The sequence below is a fragment of the Lucilia sericata genome, unplaced genomic scaffold (genome assembly GCF_015586225.1).
Source record: "Lucilia sericata isolate MDLA Ls3-8-SP2 unplaced genomic scaffold, ASM1558622v1 Contig000337F_arrow, whole genome shotgun sequence".
NCBI lineage: Eukaryota > Metazoa > Arthropoda > Insecta > Diptera > Calliphoridae > Lucilia > Lucilia sericata.
The window spans coordinates 243,152-268,177 of NW_023994357.1; the positions used below are offsets into that span (position 1 = coordinate 243,152).

The 25,026-nt window shown below is 30.2% G+C and overlaps 1 protein-coding gene across 14 annotated transcripts in view; it reads left to right on the plus strand.

Moving 5' to 3' along the window:
- LOC119603800 (sodium/hydrogen exchanger 3) overlaps positions 1–25,026 on the plus strand; it is a 96,423-nt gene that overhangs the window by 46,301 nt on the left and 25,096 nt on the right. For 3 of the 14 annotated variants that reach the window (XM_037955982.1, XM_037955983.1, XM_037955987.1), the window contains exons 7-17: positions 16–154; positions 1,346–1,563; positions 1,649–1,941; positions 2,011–2,136; positions 5,008–5,195; positions 8,434–8,572; positions 9,546–9,560; positions 12,800–12,856; positions 13,013–13,096; positions 13,189–13,357; positions 17,249–17,374. In XM_037955982.1, the coding sequence (XP_037811910.1) occupies positions 16–154; positions 1,346–1,563; positions 1,649–1,941; positions 2,011–2,136; positions 5,008–5,195; positions 8,434–8,572; positions 9,546–9,560; positions 12,800–12,856; positions 13,013–13,096; positions 13,189–13,357; positions 17,249–17,374 (1,554 nt within the window). Of the gene's footprint in view, positions 1–15; positions 155–1,345; positions 1,564–1,648; positions 1,942–2,010; positions 2,137–5,007; positions 5,196–8,433; positions 8,573–9,545; positions 9,561–12,799; positions 12,857–13,012; positions 13,097–13,188; positions 13,358–17,248; positions 17,375–21,735; positions 21,973–25,026 lie in introns of all 14 variants that reach the window. The other 11 variants (XM_037955985.1, XM_037955986.1, XM_037955989.1 and 8 more) reach the window with 9 other exon arrangements.

The following is a 25,026-nucleotide window of genomic DNA, read 5'->3' on the forward strand; positions in this document are numbered from 1 at the left end:
TGTGTTTGATTACAGGTATCATTTGGGGCTTCCTGACTGGTTTGGTAACACGTTTCACCGATCACGTGCGTGTTATAGAACCCATCTTTATCTTTGTCATGGCATATTTAGCATATTTAAATGCTGAAATATTCCATATGAGTGGTATTTTAGCGTAAGTATTTAAATGTCTAACTGTTTCCTTTTATTTTGACAATAATAAGGGAAATAAAAATGTTCTAGTTCTGTTCTAGTTCTGTTCTAGTTCTGTTCTAGTTCTGTTCTAGTTCTGTTCTAGTTCTGTTCTAGTTCTGTTCTAGTTCTGTTCTAGTTCTGTTCTAGTTCTGTTCTAGTTCTGTTCTAGTTCTGTTCTAGTTCTGTTCTAGTTCTGTTCTAGTTCTGTTCTAGTTCTGTTCTAGTTCTGTTCTAGTTCTGTTCTAGTTCTGTTCTAGTTCTGTTCTAGTTCTGTTCTAGTTCTGTTCTAGTTCTGTTCTAGTTCTGTTCTAGTTCTGTTCTAGTTCTGTTCTAGTTCTGTTCTAGTCTGTTCTAGTTCTGTTCTAGTTCTGTTCTTTCTAGTTCTGTTCTAGTTCTGTTCTAGTTCTGTTCTAGTTCTGTTCTAGTTCTGTTCTGTGTTTCTAGTTTGTTCTAGTTCTGTTCTAGTTCTGTTCTAGTTCTGTTCTAGTTCTGTTCTAGTTCTGTTCTAGTTCTTTCTAGGTTCTAAAGTTCTGTTCTAGTTCTGTTCTAGTTCTGTTCTAGTTCTGTTCTAGTTCTGTTCTAGTTCTGTTCTAGTTCTGTTCTAGTTCTGTTCTAGTTCTGTTCTAGTTCTGTTCTAGTTCTGTTCTAGCTTCTGTTCTAGTTCTGTTCTAGTTCTGTTCTAGTTTCTGTTCTAGTTCTGTTCTATCTGTTCTAGTTCTTTCTAGTTCTGTTCTACTTCTGTTCTAGCTTCATGTTCTAGTTCAGTTCTAGTTCAGTTCTAGTTCTAGTGTTCTAGTTCTGTTTAGTTCTGTTCTAGTTCTGTTCTAGTCTGTTCTAGTTCTGTTCTAGTTCTGTTCTAGTTCTGTTCTAGTTCTGTTCTAGTTCTGTCTAGTTCTGTTCTAGTTCTGTTCTAGTTCTGTTCTAGTTCTGTTCTAGTTCTGTTCTAGTTCTGTTCTAGTTCTGTTCTAGTTCTGTTCTAGTTCTGTTCTAATTCTGTTCTAGTTCTGTTCTAGTTCTGTTCTAGTTCTGTTCTAGTTCTGTTCTAGTTCTGTTCTAGTTCTGTTCTAGTTCTGCTCTAGTTCAGTTCTAGTTCAGTTGTAGTTCAGTTAATGAAATATGGCGTTTAATATAATGATCTCTAAAAATTTAACTTCCGGTCTTCTCCTTTCAGTATTACGTTCTGCGGTATTACCATGAAAAATTATGTCGAATCGAATATATCACAAAAATCGCATACAACCGTCAAATATGCATTAAAAATGATATCAAGTTCCTCGGAAACAGTTATATTTATGTTCTTGGGTGTAGCCACCGTTAATAATAATCATGTATGGAATACCTGGTTTGTTCTATTAACCATATTGTTCTGTTCATTCTTTAGAGTTATAGGTAAGTGTAAATCTATTTATATAAGATTTTATATTTTTAAAGGGAATGTGTTACTAAATTCGTATCTTCAATTAATTTTTTCTAGGTGTCATTGTCCTATCCGCCATAGCAAATCGTTTCCGTCTACATAAACTATCTCGCGTCGATCAATTCGTTATGTCGTATGGTGGTTTACGTGGTGCCGTTGCCTTTGCCCTCGTCCTGTTAATCGATGAACGTGTTGTGCCTCAAAAGAATATGTTTGTTACCACTACCATTGCTGTGATATACTTTACCGTGTTCTTGCAGGGCATCACCATTAAGCCGCTCGTTAAAATTTTAAATGTTAAACGTGCGAATAAACGTAAACCCACCATGAATGAACGTATACATGAAAGAGTAAGTTCACTGATTTTGTTTAAAGCCTTGAAATTGAATATTAACATTTTTTTGGGGGGACACTTTTAGTTTATGGATCATTTAATGGCTGGCATTGAGGATATTATTGGTAAAACTGGCAATTACAATGTGCGTGATAAATTCAAACGTTTCGACAATCGTTTCATACGTCCTCTGTTGATAAGAGATCTTAAGGTGAGTGAATATTTTAATGGTTTTTTAATTGAATTTTTTTTGCAAAATTTAAGGGACAAGTTTAGGTTATGTGTCAATTATTTTCTTCTACGACTGGACTGAACTATAGTCTATTCTATAGTCTTTACTATATATAATCTGTAGTCTAGACTAGAGTCTATTCTGTATTCTAGACTATAGTCTATTCTGTAGCGTGAACTTTAGTTTAGTCTACAGCCTGGACTATAATCTGATCTGTAGTCTGGATTATAGACTAGTCTATATATATTCTATAGTCATGCCTATAGTCTAGTCTATAGTATATTCTATAGTCTAGTCTATACTCTATTCTGTAGTCTAGTCTATAGTCTAGTCTATAGTCTAGTCTATAGTCTAGTCTATAGTCTAGTCTATAGTCTAGTCTATAGTCTAGTCTATAGTCTAGTCTATAGTCTAGTCTATAGTCTAGTCTATAGTCTAGTCTATAGTCTAGTCTATAGTCTAGTCTATAGTCTAGTCTATAGTCTAGTCTATAGTCTAGTCTATAGTCTAGTCTATAGTCTAGTCTATAGTCTAGTCTATAGTCTAGTCTATAGTCTAGTCTATAGTCTAGTCTATAGTCTAGTCTATAGTCTAGTCTATAGTCTAGTCTATAGTCTAGTCTATAGTCTAGTCTATAGTCTAGTCTATAGTCTAGTCTATAGTCTAGTCTATAGTCTAGTCTATAGTCTAGTCTATAGTCTAGTCTATAGTCTAGTCTATAGTCTAGTCTATAGTCTAGTCTATAGTCTAGTCTATAGTCTAGTCTATAGTCTAGTCTATAGTCTAGTCTATAGTCTAGTCTATAGTCTAGTATAGTCTAGTCTATAGTCTAGTCTATAGTCTAGTCTATAGTCTAGTCTATAGTCTAGTCTATAGTCTAGTCTATAGTCTAGTCTATAGTCTAGTCTATAGTCTAGTCTATAGTCTAGTCTATAGTCTAGTCTATAGTCTAGTCTATAGTCTAGTCTATAGTCTAGTCTATAGTCTAGTCTATAGTCTAGTCTATAGGCTAGTCTATAGTCTAGTCTATAGTCTAGTCTATAGGCTAGTCTATAGTCTAGTCTATAGTCTACTCTATAGTCTAGTCTATAGTGTAGTCTATAGTCTAGTCTATAGTCTAGTCTATAGTCTAGTCTATAGTCTAGTCTATAGTCTAGTCTATAGTCTAGTCTATAGTCTAGTCTATAGGCTAGTCTATAGTCTAGTCTATAGTCTAGTCTATAGGCTAGTCTATAGTCTAGTCTATAGTCTACTCTATAGTCTAGTCTATAGTGTAGTCTATAGTCTAGTCTATAGTCTAGTCTATAGTCTAGTCTATAGTCTAGTCTATAGTCTAGTCTATAGTCTAGTCTATAGTCTAGTCTATTGTCTAGTCTATAGTCTAGTCTATAGTCTAGTCTATAGTCTAGTCTATAGTTTAGTCTATAGTCTAGTCTATAGTCTAGTCTATAGTCTAGTCTATAGTCTAGTCTATAGTCTAGTCTATAGTCTAGTCTATAGTCTAGTCTATAGTCTAGTCTATAGTCTAGTCTATAGTCTAGTCTATAGTCTAGTCTATAGTCTAGTCTATAGTCTAGTCTATAGTCTAGTCTATAGTCTAGTCTATAGTCTAGTCTATAGTCTAGTCTAGTCTAGTCTAGTCTAGTTAGTCTAGTCTAGTCTAGTCTAGTCTAGTCTAGTCTAGTCTAGTCTAGTCTAGTCTAGTCTAGTCTAGTCTAGTCTAGTCTAGTCTAGTCTAGTCTAGTCTATAGTCTAGTCTAGTCTAGTCTAGTCTAGTCTAGTCTAGTCTAGTCTAGTCTAGTCTAGTCTAGTCTAGTCTAGTCTAGTCTAGTCTAGTCTAGTCTAGTCTAGTCTAGTCTAGTCTAGTCTAGTCTAGTCTAGTCTAGTCTAGTCTAGTCTATAGTCTAGTCTATAGTCTAGTCTATAGTCTAATCTATAGTCTAGTCTAGTCTATAGTCTAGTCTATAGTCTATAGTGTAGTCTATAGTCTAGTCTATAGTCTAGTCTATAGTCTAGTCTATAGTCTAGTCTATAGTCTAGTCTATAGTCTAGTCTATAGTCTAGTCTATAGTCTAGTCTATAGTCTAGTCTATAGTCTAGTCTATAGTCTAGTCTATAGTCTAGTCTATAGTCTAGTCTATAGTCTAGTCTATTGTCTAGTCTATAGTCTAGTCTATAGTCTAGTCTATAGTCTAGTCTATAGTCTAGTCTATAGTTTATTCTATAGTCTATTCTATAGTCTAGTCAGTAGCCTTGTCTATAGTCTAGTCAGTAGCCTTGTCTATAGTCTAGTCTATAGTCTAGTCTATAGCCTAGTCTATAGTCTAGTCTATAGTCTAGTCTATAGTGTAGTCTATAGTCTAGTCTATAGTCTAGTCTATAGTCTAGTTTATAGACTAGTATAGTCTTGTCTACGATCCGGTCTATAGTCTGGACTTTCCATAAAAGTAGTTTGATGTGGGGGTTTCGAAATGGTCACTGGATAATTTTTTCATCATCCTCCTTCCTTCTTCAGCTTGAAAAAGATTCATTCCTATTGGATCATATACCTATGCAGCAATATACCGAAAAAATTAAGCAAAGAGAACGGCAAGCGGCTGCCGAGAGGCGTAGAGAACATAGACAATTATCTCAAGATAATTTCAGTTACAGATTAAGACAAAGAAATCCAGAAGAAGATGAGGATGAAGAAGGTCTATAAATAAAATATAAAAACAAAACTCAAAATTCAAATTCAAGTTTAAGAAAAAGGGTGGGATTTATACTTAAGATTAATTGAGTTAATTAAACTAGTTTAGGTTTCTTTTTTAAAGTTCTCCTAACATTAATATATTTTTTTTTCATTTCCAGGGTGCCGAACCGAAAATTATTGAAACCTATTCGAAATTAACCATGCGTGATGCTATCGAAGTAATGCGTCGTAATCCCTCAACAATTGGTCAAATAACAGGCACAGAATCGATGAGTGCCTTATTTAGAAATTACACCAATAATTGTATTGGTGGAAGGTGGGCACCGCCAACTATTTATACAACCTGGTAAACGAATTTTAGACAATTTATTTTATTCTTCCCTCAAAGGTTGGGCATTTTTTCTTAAGTTAACACACTTTTGTTTGAGTTAACAAGAGAAAATGTTTCCCATAACCAACGTATAAAAACGAGTGCATGTTGTATGTTTTTTTTTTTTTTTTTTTTTTTTTTTTTTTGAAAAACTAGATCTTGTTAACGTCGGGAATGTTTTAAAGATTTTCGAATCTAGTTATGAAAATTTATTATTTTTTATAAAAATAATATTAACTACTAACATTACAATTAAATAATTTTAAATTACACTAAATTTATAAACAATTTAAAGAAACATAAATTTAAAGGAGTAAATTTATAGATCAATTAAACTTATTGAGGATTCTTCAAATAGAAACAGTTCTGTGCTCTATGTAGACGGTTTTTACCATAAAAACTTTCGATAAAGTTAATTAAATGTGTATTTGAAAGTTATTTTAATATCATTTCTAATTGATCATTTCATAATTGATCTTATTAAGAATTTATTATAAATTTATTCCTTTTTAAATTTGTAACCTTAAAGCATGAACAATTTCTTAATGTCTTAACAACCTTTTCTTTACCTCTATCAAGACTACTAACATGAATGTTTATTATTTTTTTTTTCTTTTAGTATATATTTCAGCTATATATATATACAATCTTATATAAACTATATTATCTATATATTGTTTACATTATACTTACCAATTTCCACTACACACTCGAGCACAATTAATGTCATGTCAATCATATGCTTAAGTGTCAAAAAACTATTTTCTAATGGAATTTATAAAATAACATTTAAAAATGATTTGACATTAAATAACAACAAGATCCCAAAGGGAATAACTTTGTAGTTAGCAACAAATTACTTTAAACATTGTTTGAGACTAATGTTTGTATGGGTGGAGAAACAAGATGGAGGACTTACCGTAATTTGACAAGCATTTAGTAATGAATTTGAATAATATGACTTGTTCAGTTCCAGTTTCAGTTCTCGTTTTCAGTTCTAGTTCAGTTCTATTCAGTTCTAGTTTCATTCTTGTTCAGTTACTAGTTCCAGTTCAAGTTTTCATTTCTAGTCCAGTTCTAGTTCAGGTTCTAGTTCAGTTCATGTACAGTTCTAGTTCAGTTCTAGTTTAGTTCTAGTTTTCTAGTTCAGTCTAGTTAGTTCTAGTTCAGTTCTAGTTCAGTTCAGTTCTTCTAGTTCAGTTTAGTCAGTTGCGTTCTAGTTCAGTTCAGTTCTAGTCAGTTCTAGTTCAGTTTAGTTCGTTTTCTAGTCGTTCTAGTCAGTTTTAAGTTCCAGTTCTAGTTCTAAGTCAGTTCTTAGTTCTAGTTCTAGTTCTTCTAGTTCAGTTCTAGTTCGTTCTAGGTTCAGTTCAGTCTAGTTCAGTTCTAGTTCAGTTCTAGTTCAGTTCTAGTTCAGTTCTAGTTCAGTTCTAGTTCAGTTCTAGTTCAGTTCTAGTTCAGTTCTAGTTCAGTTCTAGTTCAGTTCTAGTTCAGTTCTAGTTCAGTTCTAGTTCAGTTCTAGTTCAGTTCTAGTTCAGTTCTAGTTCAGTTCTAGTTCTAGTTCAGTTCTAGTTCAGTTCTAGTTCAGTTCTAGTTCTAGTTCTAGTTCAGTTCTAGTTCAGTTCTAGTTCAGTTCTAGTTCAGTTCTAGTTCAGTTCTAGTTCAGTTCTAGTTCAGTTCTAGTTCAGTTCTAGTTCAGTTCTAGTTCAGTTCTAGTTCAGTTCTAGTTCAGTTCTAGTTCAGTTCTAGTTCAGTTCTAGTTCAGTTAGTTCAGTTCTAGTTCAGTTCTAGTTCAGTTCTAGTTCAGTTCTAGTTCAGTTCTAGTTCAGTTCTAGTTCAGTTCTAGTTCAGTTCTAGTTCTAGTTCAGTTCTAGTTCAGTTCTAGTTCAGTTCTACTTCAGTTCTAGTTCAGTTCTAGTTCAGTTCTAGTTCAGTTCTAGTTCAGTTATAGTTCAGTTCTGGTTCAGTTCTAGTTCAGTTCTAATTCAGTTCTAGTTCAGTTCTAATTCAGTTCTAATTCAGTTCTAATTCTGTTCTAATTCAGTTCTAGTTCAGTTCTAGTTCAGTTCTAGTTCAGTTTTAGTTCAGTTCTAGTTCAGTTCAGTTCTAGTTCAGTTCTAGTTCAGTTATAATTCAGTTATAATTCAGTTCTAGTTCAGTTCTAGTTCAGTTCTAGTTCAGTTCTAATTCAGTTCTAGTTCAGTTTTAGTTCAGTTGTAGTTCAGATGTAGTTCAGTTGAAGTTCAGTCCTGTTCTAGTTCTAGTTCAGTTTAAGTTTAGTTCAATTCTTCATAACATAACAAAAAAAACATCTGCCAAAAATTTGTTGATTGAATTTTGTAAACAGTTTACACTTGCTAAGAATAAAAACAACTATTGTGAATGAACAACATAAAATTCACAATAGCATTCACGCAAGCAAATTACGTAAGGAACAATTGTGTTCGCTATTAAGTATTTCAATAAATTAACAACTAATTTTATAATTCTAACTTTTAATTAAAAAAAAAAACTCTTTAAAATATTTTTTTAAACATAAAAAATACTGCACTGAATTTTCTAAAATTCGTTTACTTTTAGATTTATTTATTTATTTAATAGCAAGTAGTTTATTATTTAATTATTAATTAATTTAATGTTAAAACCCAGGAAAATATTGTATTGTATTGTATTGTATTATCTAATCCACTAGTTCTAGAATTCATGAATTGGGAATAGGAAAAAGTTTTAGACAAGTGTTAGAGAATGTCTTAAGAACTGCTCACGAAGAGCAATAAAATTTCCTAACCATTGATATACCATATATCTAACTAGCTTGTCTTTTTTTAAGTAAAATTATTGGGGAAATATTTAAGTGAAATTTTTAAACAAATCGGGAATTATTCTAGAACTAGTTAGCACAGATTTGAGAACATATTCTCAATATTTTCCTGGTAACTAATATATGTATTGAACAGTATAACAAATCTAACTTAAGTAGAATTAAAATTTTTCTTTTTTTAAACTAATAATTGAAAAGAGAAAGATATGTTTTTTAAATTTATCACAAATATTGTAAAACTTTTTTATATTTTTTTTACAAATATTGTAAATAATTATTAATTAATTGAAATAGCTGTTTTGTAGCTTTGTTGTGGCTCAACTTATAGTTTGGAAATTACCATATTAACCAATTTTTTTTGTTGTACCTTCATTTACTTTTTAATACACACTTTAGTCCCAGTCTTACAAATTTGGATAATACCTGTTCGCGTAATTTGGATATGCATGAATTGGATTATAATCCCTCCAAAAAGGATCTTACCGATGCCAGAATACATCATTTATTGGCTGAAGAATTGAAACCTTATAGAAGGGTATGTATAGCTTATTATCTGTTACGTTTTCTTCATAGAATTTCATTAAAATCATTCTTTTTATAATTATTATTATTTTTCTATTATGATTTTTAATGAAATACTTTAAATTAAAGAGTTTTACTTCAATTTCTTATGCAAAGTTCATAATTACAAAACATACATGTTGTTTCTTAAGTTTTACTGAAACTTATATTAAAAATTACAAAATAATAAGGAATTTAAAAAAAAACCTAAACAGAAATTTAAATAAAATAATTCCTTAAACACTATTATACATAAATATTTAAGCTAGAAAACACAAACACACAGCTCTATTTGTATTGAAAAACTATAAAAGAATTTTATTAATAAAAAATAATTATAATCCTTCTTACCCTTTATGGTCCTACGAACCCATTATTTAATAAATAATTTTCAAAATTTTCCTTTATATAAAATTCCTTTATAGTTGCTCCTTAAAAAAAAACAAAACCATTTTATACATTAACATTAACTTTATCTTTAGAACCACACTTTTAAATTTAGCTTTAAAATTAAGTTTATTATTTTTTAAAATTTTAATTTTTAATTAAAATTTCTATTCTATTTCTTCTTTTTTGCTAAACTTTTAAAATCATATTAAATAAATTATTTTTATTTATATTTTTCTCTTTTTTTTTCTTCTATATCAACAACAACTGACAAATATTTTCTTACATTTTATAATTTATTTATAATTTAAACTCATTTTGTCGCTATTTTATATAATTAATTTTTTTTCCCCAAAAAATTTTTTTATAATTTTTATAACATCAATTAATTGGCTTTGTATTTTAATAATAATTATTTATTTTTTTCAATGTGCAATTTTTCAACATCCAATTCATCAATTTAAAAACTCAAAAAACTCTTTAAAAAATTTTGAAAACAAATTCAAAATTTCTCCAAAAAAAAAAAAAAAAAAAACAACCAAACTTTTCTCTGTATCCAGGCCTCTATACAAATGGTACGAATTAAACAAACAATTTAAATTGGTTGTATTTGTTTTTTGTTGTCTAATATTTTATTATTTATTTTTTTAAATTGTTTTTTTTAGTTCTTGTTAATTTGTCTTCTTCCAAATTGCTATGTTCTATTAATATTTAACCAAGAAATAATTAAATAAAAAGTTCTCTTACTTTCTTGTAAATGTTCTCTTCTTGTTATTTAGTAATAAATTTTCTTAAATTTATTTATTAACCCTAATAAATAATTGTTAATTATTTTGATTTTTTTTTCTTAACATAAAGCAATTTCTTTGAATTTTTTTTTGCAAATTTTATTTTATTTTTAAACATTTTTTGCATAATTTTCTTTACTAAACTATACTAATTTTTAAATATTTTTAAACCAAATTTATTTAAATTTACAAAATCTAACAAAATATTTTTTATATAGAAATTGGTCCTTCGAAAAATTTTAATTTATGAAAATACCAAAAAATTCATAACCGCTACTTTTTTTTGCAAATATCTGGACTATAGTTTGGTCTGGACGATAGACAAACCCAATATTCCTGATTATTGTTAGGTCTATATTCTGGAATATAGTTCGGTCTATGGTCTGCACTATAGTTAGGTCTATGGTTTGGACTATAGTCTAGTCTATATTTTACTTTATATACCAATTTTTATCGATATGTCTGGACTACGTTTATAGTCTCATCTATAATCTAAACTATATTCTAGTTTATAGGCTGGACTGTAGTCCATAGTCTGGACTAGTCATTAACAAACATTATAGTCTATAGTATAGTCGAGGTATAGTATAGTCTATAACCTCCACTTTAATTTAATCTGTTGTCTGCACTATAGTCTAATTTAATCTATATTCTAGTCAATAGTTTGTACTATAGTATAGTCGATAGTCTATAAATATAGTCTAGACTATATACTAGATTTAAGACTAGACTATAGTCCAGATTATCGACTACACTATAGACTAGGCTATAGACTAAACTATAGACTAAACTATAGATTGGATAGTAGACTAGTCTATAGACAACACTATACACACAACTGTAGAAACGAATATCGACTAGACTGTAGACTAGACAATAGACTAGACTATAGACTAGACTATAGACTAGACTATAGACTAGACTATAGACTAGACTATAAGACTAGACTATAGACTAGACTATAGACTAGACTATAGACTACACTATAGACTAGACTATAGACTAGACTATAGACTAGACTATAGACTAGACTATAGACTAGACTATAGACTAGACTATAGACTAGACTATAGACTAGACTATAGACTAGACTATAGACTAGACTATAGACTATAGACTAGACTATAGACTAGACTATAGACTAGACTATAGACTAGACTATAGACTAGACTATAGACTAGACTATAGACTAGACTATAGACTAGACTATAGACTAGACTATAGACTAGACTATAGACTAGACTATAGACTAGACTATAGACTAGACTATAGACTAGACTATAGACTAGACTATAGACTAGACTATAGACTAGACTATAGACTAGACTATAGACTAGACTATAGACTAGACTATAGACTAGACTATAGACTAGACTATAGACTAGACTATAGACTAGACTAGACTATAGACTAGACTAGACTATAGACTAGACTATAGACTAGACTATAGACTAGACTATAGACTAGACTATAGACTAGACTATAGACTAGACTATAGACTAGACTATAGACTAGACTATAGACTAGACTATAGACTAGACTATAGACTAGACTATAGACTAGACTATAGACTAGACTATAGACTAGACTATAGACTAGACTATAGACTAGACTATAGACTAGACTATAGACTAGACTATAGACTAGACTATAGACTAGACTATAGACTAGACTATAGACTAGACTATTTATTAGACTATTTATTAGACTAAAGGCAAGTGTGGGCTATAATCTTGTCTATAGTATGGACTATAGTATAGTCGATAGCCTAGATTGTAGTTTATAGCCCAGTCTATAGTCTGAGCTGTAGTCTGGACTATATTTTAGACAGTAAGCCACACTGTAGTCTAGTCTGGACTACAGTCTAGTCGCTAGTTTATGGTACAGTCCATAGTGTAGTCTGGTCTATAATCTGCACTTTGATCGCATCAGTCGTCTAAATAATCTAGTCTATGGTTTTCGCAATTGTCTAGGCTATAGTCTAGATTATAGTCTATAATCTGGTTATTATGTAGATTATAATCTATTGATAGTCAAGGCTATAATCTGGTTTTTAATTCGGACTATTGACTAGAGTCTAGTATATAGGCTGGACTATTGTACAGTCTATAGTCCGGTCTGTTGCCTGGACTACAGTCTATTTGACATTCACATTTGGACCAATATTTTTTTTTACGAAAACGACTTTGTTTTATTGTTTAAACTTAACCTATTAATTTGCATTTGAAATTCTAAAAGATTTTATCTTCAATTTTCTTACTTTAACGCTTGCCAATTGTAAATATTTTATTTGTATATAAGTTTAGTTTTTATTCTAATTTGCATTTATTTGATTTCTTTTGATTTTCAGTTTGCATGTTTTCAAATTTTTTTCTTTAAATTCAAATTTTTAGTTCCAATTTTTATTTTTAATAACTACACTTTGATGTTTTCTGATAGCACTTTATATGTAAATTTTTAAGATCACTCAAAAAAAGCTTTAATTGTAATATTTATAGCATATAACAAGTCATAAAAATTAAAAAAAAATTCACTTGAGGTGAAAAGTAAAAGGAAAGAAATTAGTGTTGTAGTGGTCCTACGAGCCCAAGATATTTTTGAATATTTTTTAAAACTGTAAATTAATTTGAATAATTCACTCTATATTTTCATTAAATTTAAAGTTTTCAACAAAAAATAATGTTAATTTTTATCTAACATTGCTTTGAATATGGTCCTTCGAACCAGTTTATTCTATAATTTCATCAACACTAATTTCTTTTGGATATCACTTCACTTTGTATTATTCTTTTTCACTCAATTAAATGTAAAGTTTAATGTTGAATTTTTTTAAATCACTTTAAAAATTTTCTTTTCAAATTAAAGTTTAATATAATAATTTTTTTATTTTGATATGTGTCTATTAAATATTAATAATAATTTTTGGAACTATTATTCAAAAAAAATTTAATGTTTATTTGCAATTAAAAAACAAACAATTTTTATGTTAGCCATTTTTTAGTAAAATTGAGTTTTCGTTTTTACAGCACCGTCGTCTTAGTTATAGCCGTCACGCCGTAGATGACAGAGATCTATCCACACAGGTGAGTACAAACAAAACAAAGCACTCAACTCAAGTCAAACACAGAGAATCAACTGAGTTCCTTTATTATTAACATAAATAAATTATATTGAAAAAATTTCAAAAATTTTGAAAATTTTATATTAATCGATTTCTTCGATTTGCTTTTTCATTTTAGGTGAATTATAAAATGCAAATGAATTTCCGTCGCATGTTCAACGACCGTAAACATCATAAACGCAGCAAACGTGGTGCTAGTAAGGTAGTAATTCTGTTATTTTTTTAAGTTTTCAATTTAAAAAAAAATTAATATTTCTATTTCTTTAATTTTCTGCAATCACAAATAATAATTAGCATCAAGATGGCGTTAAACAAAATCATGTCTCATTCCATGATTTCCAACAGAATGGAACAACGAAACAATTCTCGCACGGTACGAGTAAGAATGAAACAAATTTACGCAAAAAACTAATCAGAAAACATTCTCACAATTCACTTAACAAATATCGTAGATTAGAAATAGGTAAATGGCTAAATTTTTATAAAAAAAAGAAAAAAATCTTTTTTTTTTTGTCTAAATAATTTAAATTCAAAATCAATTAAATTTACAATTACTTGAGAAAACCCGCAGTTTAAGAGAAATTTATAATTTTAAATATTTTTATTTAAAATTTTGTTTGTAAATTTTATTGCGTGTGTTTTTTGTGTTGTCAATTTGTAATAAGGATTTTAGTTAAAAAATTTATTTAAAACATGTAGATGTTCTGATATTTTAGGAAAATTTTGTAGATGTTGGCAATTTGTTTAACAATTACATACTTCTTTTTGTTAATTTTTTAAATATTTTTTTTTTTTTGGTAAGTGTTTTATTTTATGTTTAACAAATATGTCTATTGTTCTTTGTTCTAGTTCTGTAGTTCAGTTCTAGTTTAGTTCCTAGTTCAGTTCTAGTTCAGTTCTAGTTCAGTTCTAGTTCAGTTCTAGTTCAGTTCTTATTCATTTCTAGTTAGTTCTAGATTAGTTCTAGTTTAGTTCTAGTTCAGTTCTAGTTAGTTCTAGTTCATTCTAGTTCAGTTCTAGTTCAGTTCTAGTTCAGTTCTAGTTCAGTTCTAGTTCAAGTTCTAGTTCAGTTCTAGTTCAGTTCTAGTTCAGTCTAGTGCAGTTCTAGTTCCAGTTCTAGTTCAGTTCTAGTTCAGTTCTAGTTCAGTTCTAGTCAGTTCTAGTTCAGTTCTAGTTCAGTCTAGTTCAGTTCTAGTCAGTTCTAGTTCAGTTCTAGTCAGTCTAGTTCAGTAGTTCAGTTCTAGTTCAGTTCTAGTTCAGTTCTAGTTCAGTTCTAGTTCAGTTCTAGTTCAGTTCTAGTTCAGTTCTAGTTCAGTTCTAGTTCAGTTCTAGTTCAGTTCTAGTTCAGTTCTAGTTCAGTTCTAGTTCAGTTCTAGTTCAGTTCTAGTTCAGTTCTAGTTCAGTTCTAGTTCAGTTCTAGTTCAGTTCTAGTTCAGTTCTAGTTCAGTTCTAGTTCATGTTCTAGTTTGTTCTAGTTCAGTTCTAGTTCAGTTCTAGTTCAGTTCTAGTTCAGTTCTAGTTCAGTTCTAGTTCAGTTCTAGTTCAGTTCTAGTTCAGTTCTAGTTCAGTTCTAGTTCAGTTCTAGTTCAGTTCTAGTTCAGTTCTAGTTCAGTTCTATTTCAGTTCTAGTTCAGTTCTAGTTCAGTTCTAGTTCAGTTCTAGTTCAGTTCTAGTTCAGTTCTAGTTCAGTTCTAGTTCAGTTCTAGTTCAGTTCAGTTCAGTTCTAGTTCAGTTCAGTTCAGTTCAGTTCTAGTTCAGTTCTAGTTCAGTTCTAGTTCAGTTCTAGTTCAGTTCTAGTTCAGTTCTAGTTCAGTTCTAGTTCAGTTCTAGTTCAGTTCTAGTTCAGTTCTAGTTCAGTTCTAGTTCAGTTCTAGTTCAGTTCTAGTTCAGTTCTAGTTCAGTTCTAGTTCAGTTCTAGTTCAGTTCTAGTTCAGTTCTAGTTCAGTTCTAGTTCAGTTCTAGTTCAGTTCTAGTTCAGTTCTAGTTCAGTTCTAGTTCAGTTCTAGTTCAGTTCTAGTTCAGTTCTAGTTCAGTTCTAGTTCAGTTCTAGTTCAGTTCTAGTTCAGTTCTAGTTCAGTTCTAGTTCAGTTCTAGTTCAGTTCTAGTTCAGTTCTAGTTCAGTTCTAGTTCAGTTCTAGTTCAGTTCTAGTTCATTTCTAGTTCAGTTCTAGTTCAGTTCTAGTTCAGTTCTAGTTCAGTTCTAGTTCAGTTCTAGTTCAGTTCTAGTTCAGTTCTAGTTCAGTTCTAGTTCATCTAGTTCAGTTATAGTTCAGTTCTAGTTCAGTTCTAGTTCAGTTCTAGTCAGTGTTCAGTTCTAGTTCAGTTCTAGTCTCAGTTCAGTAGGTAGTTCAGTTGTCTAGTTCAGTTCTAGTTCAGTTCCTAGTTCAGTTCTAGTCATTCTAGTTCAGTTCTAGTTCAGTTCTAGTTCAGTTCTAGTTCAGTTCTAGTTCAGTTCTAGTTCAGTTCTAGTTCAGTTCTAGTTCAGTTCTAGTTCAGTTCTAGTTCAGTTCTAGTTCAGTCTAGTTCAGTTCTTTTCTAGTTCAGTTCTAGTTCAGTTCTATAGTTCAGTTCTAGTTCAGTTCTAGTTCAGTTCTAGTTCAGTTCTAGTTCAGTTCTAGTTCAGTTCTATTCAGTTTCTAGTTCAGTTCTAGTTCAGTTCTAGTTCAGTTCTAGTTCAGTTCTAGTTCAGTTCTAGTTCAGTTCTAGTTCAGTTCTAGTTCAGTTCTAGTTCAGTTCTAGTTCAGTTCTAGTTCAGTTCTAGTCGTCTAGTTCAGTTCTAGTTCAGTTCTAGTTCAGTTCTAGTTCAGTTCTAGTTCAGTTCTAGTTCAGTTCTAGTTCAGTTCTAGTTCAGTTCTAGTTCAGTTCTAGTTCAGTTCTAGTTCAGTTCTAGTTCAGTTCTAGTTCAGTTCTAGTTCAGTTCTAGTTCAGTTCTAGTTCAGTTCTAGTTCAGTTCTAGTTCAGTTCTAGTTCAGTTCTTCAGTTCAGTTCAGTTCAGTTCAGTTTTTCTAGTTCAGTTCTAGTTCAGTTCTAGTTCAGTTCTAGTTCAGTTCTAGTTCAGTTCTAGTTCAGTTCTAGTTCAGTTCTAGTTCAGTTCTAGTTCAGTTCTAGTTCAGTTCTAGTTCAGTTCTAGTTCAGTTCTAGTTCAGTTCTAGTTCAGTTCTAGTTCAGTTCTAGTTCAGTTCTAGTTCAGTTCTAGTTCAGTTCTAGTTCAGTTCTAGTTCAGTTCTAGTTCAGTTCTAGTTCAGTTCTAGTTCAGTTCTAGTTCAGTTCTAGTTCAGTTCTAGTTCAGTTCTATTCAGTTCTAGTTCCAGTTCTAGTTAGTTCTAGTTCAGTTCTAGTTCAGTTCTAGTTCAGTTCTAGTTCGTTCTAGTAGTTCTAGTTCAGTTCTAGTTCAGTTCTAGTTCAGTTCTAGTTCAGTTCTAGTTCAGTTCTAGTTCAGTTCTAGTTCAGTTCTAGTTCAGTTTAGTTCAGTTCTAGTTCAGTTCTAGTTCAGTTCTTGTTCATTTCTAGTTAAGTCCTGTTTAGTTCTGGTTCTGTTTGTACTCGTTTTAGAACTAGTTTTTCAGAACAAATTGTAACATCGTTTCTTAAATTTTGTGTTTGGAATTTTAAACAAAACTGACATATTTGATAAACATTTTTTTTAAAATTTAATTTCTTTACTTTTTTTTGTTATTTACCTATGAGTTTCTTTTTACACATTTTTGTGATAAAAAACAAAACAATTCCATTACATTACATTACATGACATTTTACATACATTTCATTATAATAACACTTACATAACAATTGTTTGAACAAAAAAAAAAAAAACTTAAAGGGCCTTATATTGTTTAATGCGTTTCAAATGGAAAGAATTAAACAATCGTACCCTACATCCTTTTTACAGTTGAAATGAAGCTTAGAAAATTACGCCCTAAAGAAAATCCTTAACAAAATTTTTAAACATTTTATAGAAAAAAAAAATTGAATAAAAATAAAAAAATTATATCAAATCATTTGTACATTTTTAAACTCATCATAAAAATTCAACTCTTTTTTTCATTCTTTTCCTCTCTATTTCAAAAAATTGCGCTAACTAATTGGGTGATGTGTAAATATTACAAAAAAAATAAAATTAACCATTTAAAAATAAATCTAATGTAAATCTAACAACTCCATCTAACATCTGCACATTTTATTAAATCATCTTTAAAAAATAATCAACAAATCTTAACAAACAAATCAAAACAACATGAAATCAAACAAACCAATACTAAAAACAACCATCAATCCATCAAACAACACCCCCTTTCATCTTCGAAAAAAATAACAAATAAAACCGAAATTGTTTTGCAAAACATCACTAATAAAGACAATTATATTAATGAAGTTCTTAGTGACACAGTCGAGGAAAATCCAAATAAACTCACCGAAGTTACTGTAGTAGGAGCCAACGATGACTGGGATGATGGTCTTACATTTACGGCGAAATCATCACGTAAGTATTACATTAGTTCTTTTTACATTTTTATATTTTGTTTATATTAATTACACTTGTAATCATATCAGATTTATGTTTTCAATCCAAGCTTTGAGAATTTGTATCATTGAAATTTTTTTCGTTTTTTTTTTAATTAATTTTCTTGTTATTTATTATTTGTTATCGTGAATATTTATTTCTTCAATTTTAAGTTTTTTTTTCAATACTTACAGTTTTCATTTTGTTAAATTTTTGAGTTTTTTTTGCTTTCAAACTAGAAACAATATGTTTTCACATATAAATGTTGGGAAATGAATGAGAGTGAAAAACGAAATGGTCCTTCGAACCTTTGAGTTATTTTTAATATTAAAATTTGTAGAAGTTTTAGAAAATGGAGGCTATATACTGAATTTCCAAATATTTATGTTAGAATTTTCGAAATTATAAAAACATTCTTGAATCTTTACATTTTCTCTTCGCATTATTAAATTAAATTCGAATGAAAATGTTGATTGATTTTAGAAAAATCTATGTTGCAATTTTTAGTTCTAGTTCAGTTCTAGTTCAGTTCTAGTTCTGTTCTAGTACAGTTCTAGTACAGTTCTAGTACAGTTCTAATTCAGTTCTAGTTCTAGTTCAGTTCTAGTTCAGTTCTAATTCAGTTCTAGTTCAGTTCTAATTTAGTTCTAGTTCAGTTCTAGTTCAGTTCTAGTTCTAGTTCAGTTCTAGTTCAGTTCTAGTTCAGTTCTAGTTCAGTTCTAGTTCAGTTCTAGTTCAGTTCTAGTTCAGTTCTAGTTCAGTTCTAGTTCAGTTCTAGTTCAGTTCTAGTTCAGTTCTATTTCAGTTCTATTTCAGTTCTAGTTTAGTCTAGTTCAGTTCTAGTTCAGTTCTAGTTCAGTTCTAGTTCAGTTCTAGTTCAGTTCTAGTTCAGTTCTAGTTCAGTTCTAGTTCAGTTCTAGTTCAGTTCTAGTTCAGTTCTAGTTCAGTTCTATTTCAGTTCTATTTCAGTTCTAGTTTAGTTCTAGTTCAGTTCTAGTTCAGTTCTAGTTCAGTTCTAGTTCAGTTCTAGTTCAGTTCTAGTTCAGTTCTAGTACAGTTCTAGTACAGTTCTAGTACAGTTCTAGTTCAGTTCTAGTTCAGTTCTAGTTCAGTTCTAGTTCAGTTCTAGTTCAGTTCTAGTTCAGTTCTAGTTCAGTTTAGTTCAGTTCTAGTTCAGTTCTAGTTCAGTTCTAGTTCAGTTCTAGTTCAGTTCTAGTTCAGTTCTAGTTCAGTTCTAGTTCAGTTCTAGTTCAGTTCTAGTTCAGTTCTAGTTAGTTCTAGTTCAGTTCTAGTTCAGTTCTAGTTCAGTTCTAGTTCTAGTTCAGTTCTAGTTCAGTTCTAGTTCAGTTCTAGTTCTAGTTCAGTTCTAGTTCAGTTCTAGTTCTAGTTCTAGTTCTAGTTCTAGTTCAGTTCTAGTTCAGTTCTAGTTCAGTTCTAGTTCAGTTCTAGTTCAGTTCTAGTTCAGTTCTAGTTCAGTTCTAGTCAGTTCTAGTTCAGTTCTAGTTCAGTTCTAGTTCAGTTCTAGTTCAGTTCTAGTTCAGTTCTAGTCAGTTCTAATTCAGTTCTAGTTCAGTTCTAGTTCAGTTCTAGTTCAGTTCTAGTTCAGTTCTAGTTCAGTTCTAGTTCAGTTCTAGTTCAGTTCCAGTTCAGTTCTAGTTCAGTTCTAGTTCAGTTCTAGTTCAGTTCTAGTCAGTTCTAGTTCAGTTCTAGTTCAGTTCTAGTTCAGTTCTAGTTCAGTCTAGTTCTAGTCAGTTCTAGTTCTAGTTCAGTTCTAGTTCAGTTCTAGTTCAGTTCTAGTTCAGTTCTAGTTCTAGTTCAGTTCTAGTTCAGTTCTAGTTCAGTTCTAGTTCTAGTTCTAGTTCAGTTCTAGTTCAGTTCTAGTCAGTTCTAGTTCTAGTTCTAGTTCAGTTCTAGTTCAGTTCTAGTTCAGTTCTAGTTCAGTTCTAGTTCAGTTCTAGTTCTAGTTCAGTCTAGTTCAGTTCTAGTCAGTGCTAGTTCAGTTCTAGTTCAGTTCTAGTTCAGTTCTAGTTCAGTTCTAGTTCAGTTCTAGTTCAGTTCTAGTTCAGTTCTAGTTCAGTTCTAGTTCAGTTCTAGTTCAGTTCTAGTTCAGTTTCTAGTTCAGTTCTAGTTCAGTTCTAGTTCAGTTCTAGTTCAGTTCTAGTTCAGTTCTAGTTCAGTTCTAGTTCAGTTCTAGTTCAGTTCTAGTTCAGTTCTTAGTCAGTTCTAGTTCATTCAGTTTCAGTTCTAGTTCAGTTCTAGTTCAGTCTAGTTCAGTTCTAGTTCAGTTCTAGGTTCTGTTCTAGTTTCAGTTCTAGTTCAGTTCTAGTTCCGTATCTAGTTAGTTCTAGTTCAGTTTAGTTCAGTTCTAGTTCAGTTCTAGTTCAGTTCTAGTTCAGTTCTAGTTCAGTTCTAGTTCAGTTCTAATTCAGTTCTAGTTCAGTTCTAGTTCAGTTCTAGTTTAGTTCTAGTTCAGTTCTAGTTCAGTTCTAGTTCAGTTCTAGTTCAGTTCTAGTTCAGTTCTAGTTCAGTTCTAGTTCAGTTCTAGTTCAGTTCTAGTTCAGTTCTAGTTCAGTTCTAGTTCAGTTCTAGTTCAGTTCTAGTTCAGTTCTAGTTCAGTTCTAGTTCAGTTCTACTTCAGTTCTAGTTCAGTTCTAATTCAGTTCTAGTTCAGTTCTAGTTCAGTTCTAGTTCAGTTCTAGTTCAGTTCTAGTTCAGTTCTAGTTCAGTTCTAGTTCAGTTCTGTTCTAGTTCAGTTCTAATTCAGTTCTAGTTCAGTTCTAGTTCGTTCTAGTTCAGTTCTAATTCAGTTCTAGTTCAGTTCTAGTTCAGTTCTCGTTCATTTCTAGTTCAGTTCTAGTTCAGTTCTAGTTCAGTTCTAGTTCAGTTCTAGTTCAGTTCTAGTTCAGTTCTAGTTCAGTTCTAGTCTAGTTCAGTTCTAGTTCAGTTCTAGTTCAGTTTCTAGTTCAGTTCTAGTTCAGTTCTAGTTCAGTTCTAGTTCAGTTCTAGTTCAGTTCTAGTTCAGTTCTAGTTCAGTTCTAGTTCAGTTCTAGTTCAGTTCTAGTTCAGTTCTAGTTCAGTTCTAGTTCTAGTTCAGTTCTAGTTCAGTTCTAGTTCTAGTTCAGTTCTAGTTCAGTTCTAGTTTAGTTCTAGTTCAGTTCTAGTTCAGTTCTAGTTCAGTTCTAGTTCAGTTCTAGTTCAGTTCTAGTTCAGTTCTAGTTCAGTTCTAGTTCAGTTCTAGTTCAGTTCTAGTTCAGTTCTAGTTCAGTTCTAGTTCAGTTCTAGTTCAGTTCTAGTTCAGTTCTAGTTCAGTTCTAGTTCAGTTCCAGTTCAGTTCTAGTTCAGTTCTAGTTCAGTTCTAGTTCAGTTCTAGTTCAATTCAAGTTCAGTTCTAGTTCTGTTCTAGTTCTGATCTAATTCTGTTCTAATTCAGTTCTAGTTCAGTTTTAGTTCAGTTCTAGTTCAATTCTAGTTTAAGGTTCGAAGGACCATTTGTAAAAAGTTACCTCCTTCTATCATATCTCTTTATTCTCCTATATATTGTGAAAACATTTAAACACTTCCAACACACTCTCTTCTCACTACTTCTATCTCAAAACACTAAAGAAAATCTTTAACATATTTTGAGATTAAAAAAACAAACATATTTTAAGTTCCTTTTCTTGTGTTTCTTTATTCGTTAATTGTTTTTGTCCCCTAATTTATAAATCTATATAATTTGTTAATAATTTTTGTGTTTTTCTTTACGTTTGTATAACAACAAATATTTCAAACAAAAATGCCATAGTTTTTGGTTAAGTTTTATAATTTTTTCTTTAATTATTAAAAAAAAGAAAAATTAATTTTAAAGAAAAGCTGTGTTTAGCCGAATATATTTTAGAACAATTGATGTTTATATATATAAAAAAATAAAAACACAGAGTGTTAATTTTCTTAAGTAGTTTCATAATTTAAAATATTTAAATTTTTTGCATAAAATTTATTAAAAAACTAGTTTTTATTTTTTTTTTTCAATTAAAGACAACATTTTTGGTTTTAGTGATTTATTTAATTTCTTTTATAAAATTAATTTTTTTAAAATTTTAACTAAATAATTTAAATTAATTTAACAAAGTTTTTAGTTTAAATTTTATTTAAAACTTTAACAATTTTTCTTTTTATTTATTTATATTCTTCTATTTAAAAAAATAAAATGTATTGCTAACTTTATATCAAAAAACAAAAAAAAAAAAAAAAAAAAAAAACTTTGTAAAAAAACACACTTTGCCAAATATTACAAAAAACATTTTGTTAAAAAAACAAAAAAATATATATATTAAAAAAAATATATATATAAAACACAGCGGATTCGGATCGTGCCAATAATAATTCATTAATTGCTCATATACAAAATCTACCCGGTTTTGATGCTTCTAAAGCTCGAATTGTTCAACATTATGCCGCACCATCGTCGTCGTCACAGCACAACAGTTCTTGTGAAAGTCCGGAAAAACTACTTTCACCCGATGATCCTCCGATTGGCCCCACAGCGGCCGAACTTATATTACCCTGGCGCAGGGATCGTTCCTATCAAAGCATTGGTAAATGCCGCTGCATCCCAAAAAAAAACAAAAAATATTACAAAAGAAAAAAAACTCATAACTTTTTTTTCTAAATTATATATTTTTTAGTATTTCTCTACATTTGTAGTGCAGTGTTTTAGTTTATTTTAATAATTTATGCAAAAATCGTTTCATTATTATTATTTGTTGAAAGTAATCCTCATCTATATCCATCTATTTTTAAAAGCCATTTTGAAGACAACGTGTATTTTAATAATCCAGCTGATATAACTCAGTTCATGGCAAAATTTTTAATAATAGTTTAGTTATTGGTATTATCATGACTTTTTTATATGACCGATATTTGAAATACGCCCGCACTTAATATTTAAATTCCATATTTTTGCTTTTATTTATATATTTTTTTTTATTAAAATTGTTAAAAATAATTAATGGTGTAAATTTTTAAAATTTGTGGTACCAACATACCAACATCTTCCACATTTTTTATTCTAAATCATCAGCACTTCTAAAAACTTTTTTCAGTTCTAGCTCAGTTCTAGTTAAATTCTAGTTCAGTTCTAGTTCAGTTCTAGTTCAGTTCTAGTTCAGTTCTAGTTCAGTTCTAGTTCAGTTCTAGTTCAGTTCTAGTTCAGTTCTAGTTCAGTTCTAGTTCAGTTCTAGTTCAGTTCTAGTTCAGTTCTAGTTCAGTTCTAGTTCAGTTCTAGTTAAGTTCTAGTTCAGTTCTAGTTCAGTTCTAGTTCAGTTCTAGTTCAGTTCTAGTTCAGTTCTAGTTCAGTTCTAGTTCAGTTCTAGTTCAGTTCTAGTTCAGTTCTAGTTCAGTTCTAGTTCAGTTCTAGTTCAGTTCTAGTTCAGTTCTAGTTCAGTTCTAGTTCAGTTCTAGTTCAGTTCTAGTTCAGTTCTAGTTCAGTTCTAGTTCAGTTCTAGTTCAGTTCTAGTTCAGTTCTAGTTCAGTTCTAGTTCTAGTTCAGTTCTAGTTCAGTTCTAGTTCAGTTCTAGTTCAGTTCTAGTTCAGTTCTAGTTCAGTTCTAGTTCAGTTCTAGTTCAGTTCTAGTTCAGTTCTAGTTCAGTTCTAGTTCAGTTCTAGTTCAGTTCTAGTTCAGTTCTAGTTCAGTTCTAGTTCAGTTCTAGTTCAGTTCTAGTTCAGTTCTAGTTCAGTTCTAGTTCAGTTCTAGTTCAGTTCTAGTTCAGTTCTAGTTCAGTTCTAGTTCAGTTCTAGTTCAGTTCTAGTTCAGTTCTAGTTCAGTTCTAGTTCAGTTCTAGTTCAGTTCTAGTTCAGTTCTAGTTCAGTTCTAGTTCAGTTCTAGTTCAGTTCTAGTTCAGTTCTAGTTCAGTTCTAGTTCAGTTCTAGTTCAGTTCTAGTTCAGTTCTAGTTCAGTTTAGTTCAGTTCTAGTTCAGTTCTAGTTCAGTTCTAGTTTAGTTCTAGTTCAGTTCTAGTTCAGTTCTAGTTCAGTTCTAGTTCAGTTCTAGTTCAGTTCTAGTTCAGTTCTAGTTCAGTTCTAGTTCAGTTCTAGTTCAGTTCTAGTTCAGTTCTAGTTCAGTTCTAGTTCAGTTCTAGTTCAGTTCTAGTTCAGTTCTAGTTCAGTTCTAGTTCAGTTCTAGTTCAGTTCTAGTTCAGTTCTAGTTCAGTTCTAGTTCAGTTCTAGTTCAGTTCTAGTTCAGTTCTAGTTCAGTTCTAGTTCAGTTCTAGTTCAGTTCTAGTTCAGTTCTAGTTCAGTTCTAGTTCAGTTCTAGTTCAGTTCTAGTTCAGTTCTAGTTCAGTTCTAGTTCAGTTCTAGTTCAGTTCTAGTTCAGTTCTAGTTCAGTTCTAGTTCAGTTCTAGTTCAGTTCTAGTTCAGTTCTAGTTCAGTTCTAGTTCAGTTCTAGTTCAGTTCTAGTTCAGTTCTAGTTCAGTTCTAGTTCAATTCTAGTTCAGTTCTAGTTCAGTTCTAGTTCAGTTCTAGTTCAGTTCTACTTCAGTTCTAGTTGAGTTCAGCATACCCATCAACAGAAGTTGAGAAGTTTTACACCCAATACATGACCAGTCCAATCACATTCTAGTCATATCATATTTGCAGCACTTTTGGACAATAAAATACTTGTCATGATTTGGATTTTGTTACACCATTAATAATTTTTAAAGTTTGTTAACTCCCTATTTAAAAAATATCCTTCTTTATTTAAACAAAAAATAAGTGTAAATAATTCTTTTTAGAAGAAACCAAATCAGAAAACCAGCTTGGCTTTTATAAACATCATTTTAGTAGAATGAAAACCATAGAACTCTCCATGAATTGCCAAATTAGTTTGCCTTAGAAATTAATAAGAAAAAAACATTTTTCATCAATGTTGTTGTGCCTTCAATATTAAATATTTAGCAATTAAAAAAATCTTATAAATAAATTTATACGTAAAAGTAGCGTTACCTTAGGATGCTTTAAGTCAAATAAAAAAATTTCATATAATTTTGTGTCATAGTACATCTTCATATTTAAAATTTATATTATTTGTTTAATTTTAAACGAAATTACTCTGTATATTTATTTTTTTTTTTTGTCATACATTTTACAGCCTTTTAATTTATTAAGAGAGATTATTATAAATTTGTCTACAAAAAAATTAATTAATTAACATAATGAACAAACAAACAACAAAAAAAGCATGGCATTTTTGTGCATGAATTGAAACAAAATTTTGTATTTTTTAAGTTTTTTTATTTAAATTGATTTTGTTCTTTTTTTTGGTTATTTTAATTTGCACCAAGTTTTATAGGCGAGAAATAAAGGGTTAAGTTTAACAAAAGTTTTAAGCTTATTTTTTATAAAGAACTTATTAAATCATAAGTTTTCTTTGTTAAATAACAAAAAACTTCTGTAAACTTTAAATCATTTTAATACTGTGAAAATCCTTTATAAAATATTTTAAAAAGCCCTTAAAGTATGCTTTATGTTTAAAGAAATTTGTTTACAAAAATTTATGCTGCAAAATTTTCTTAAGTTGCGTTCACACTGCTGAAGTTGTTAAACAACTACATAAATATGTATGTTTTCTTAAATTTCAGTTTAATTAAGAAATTAAGTTTAATTAAATTG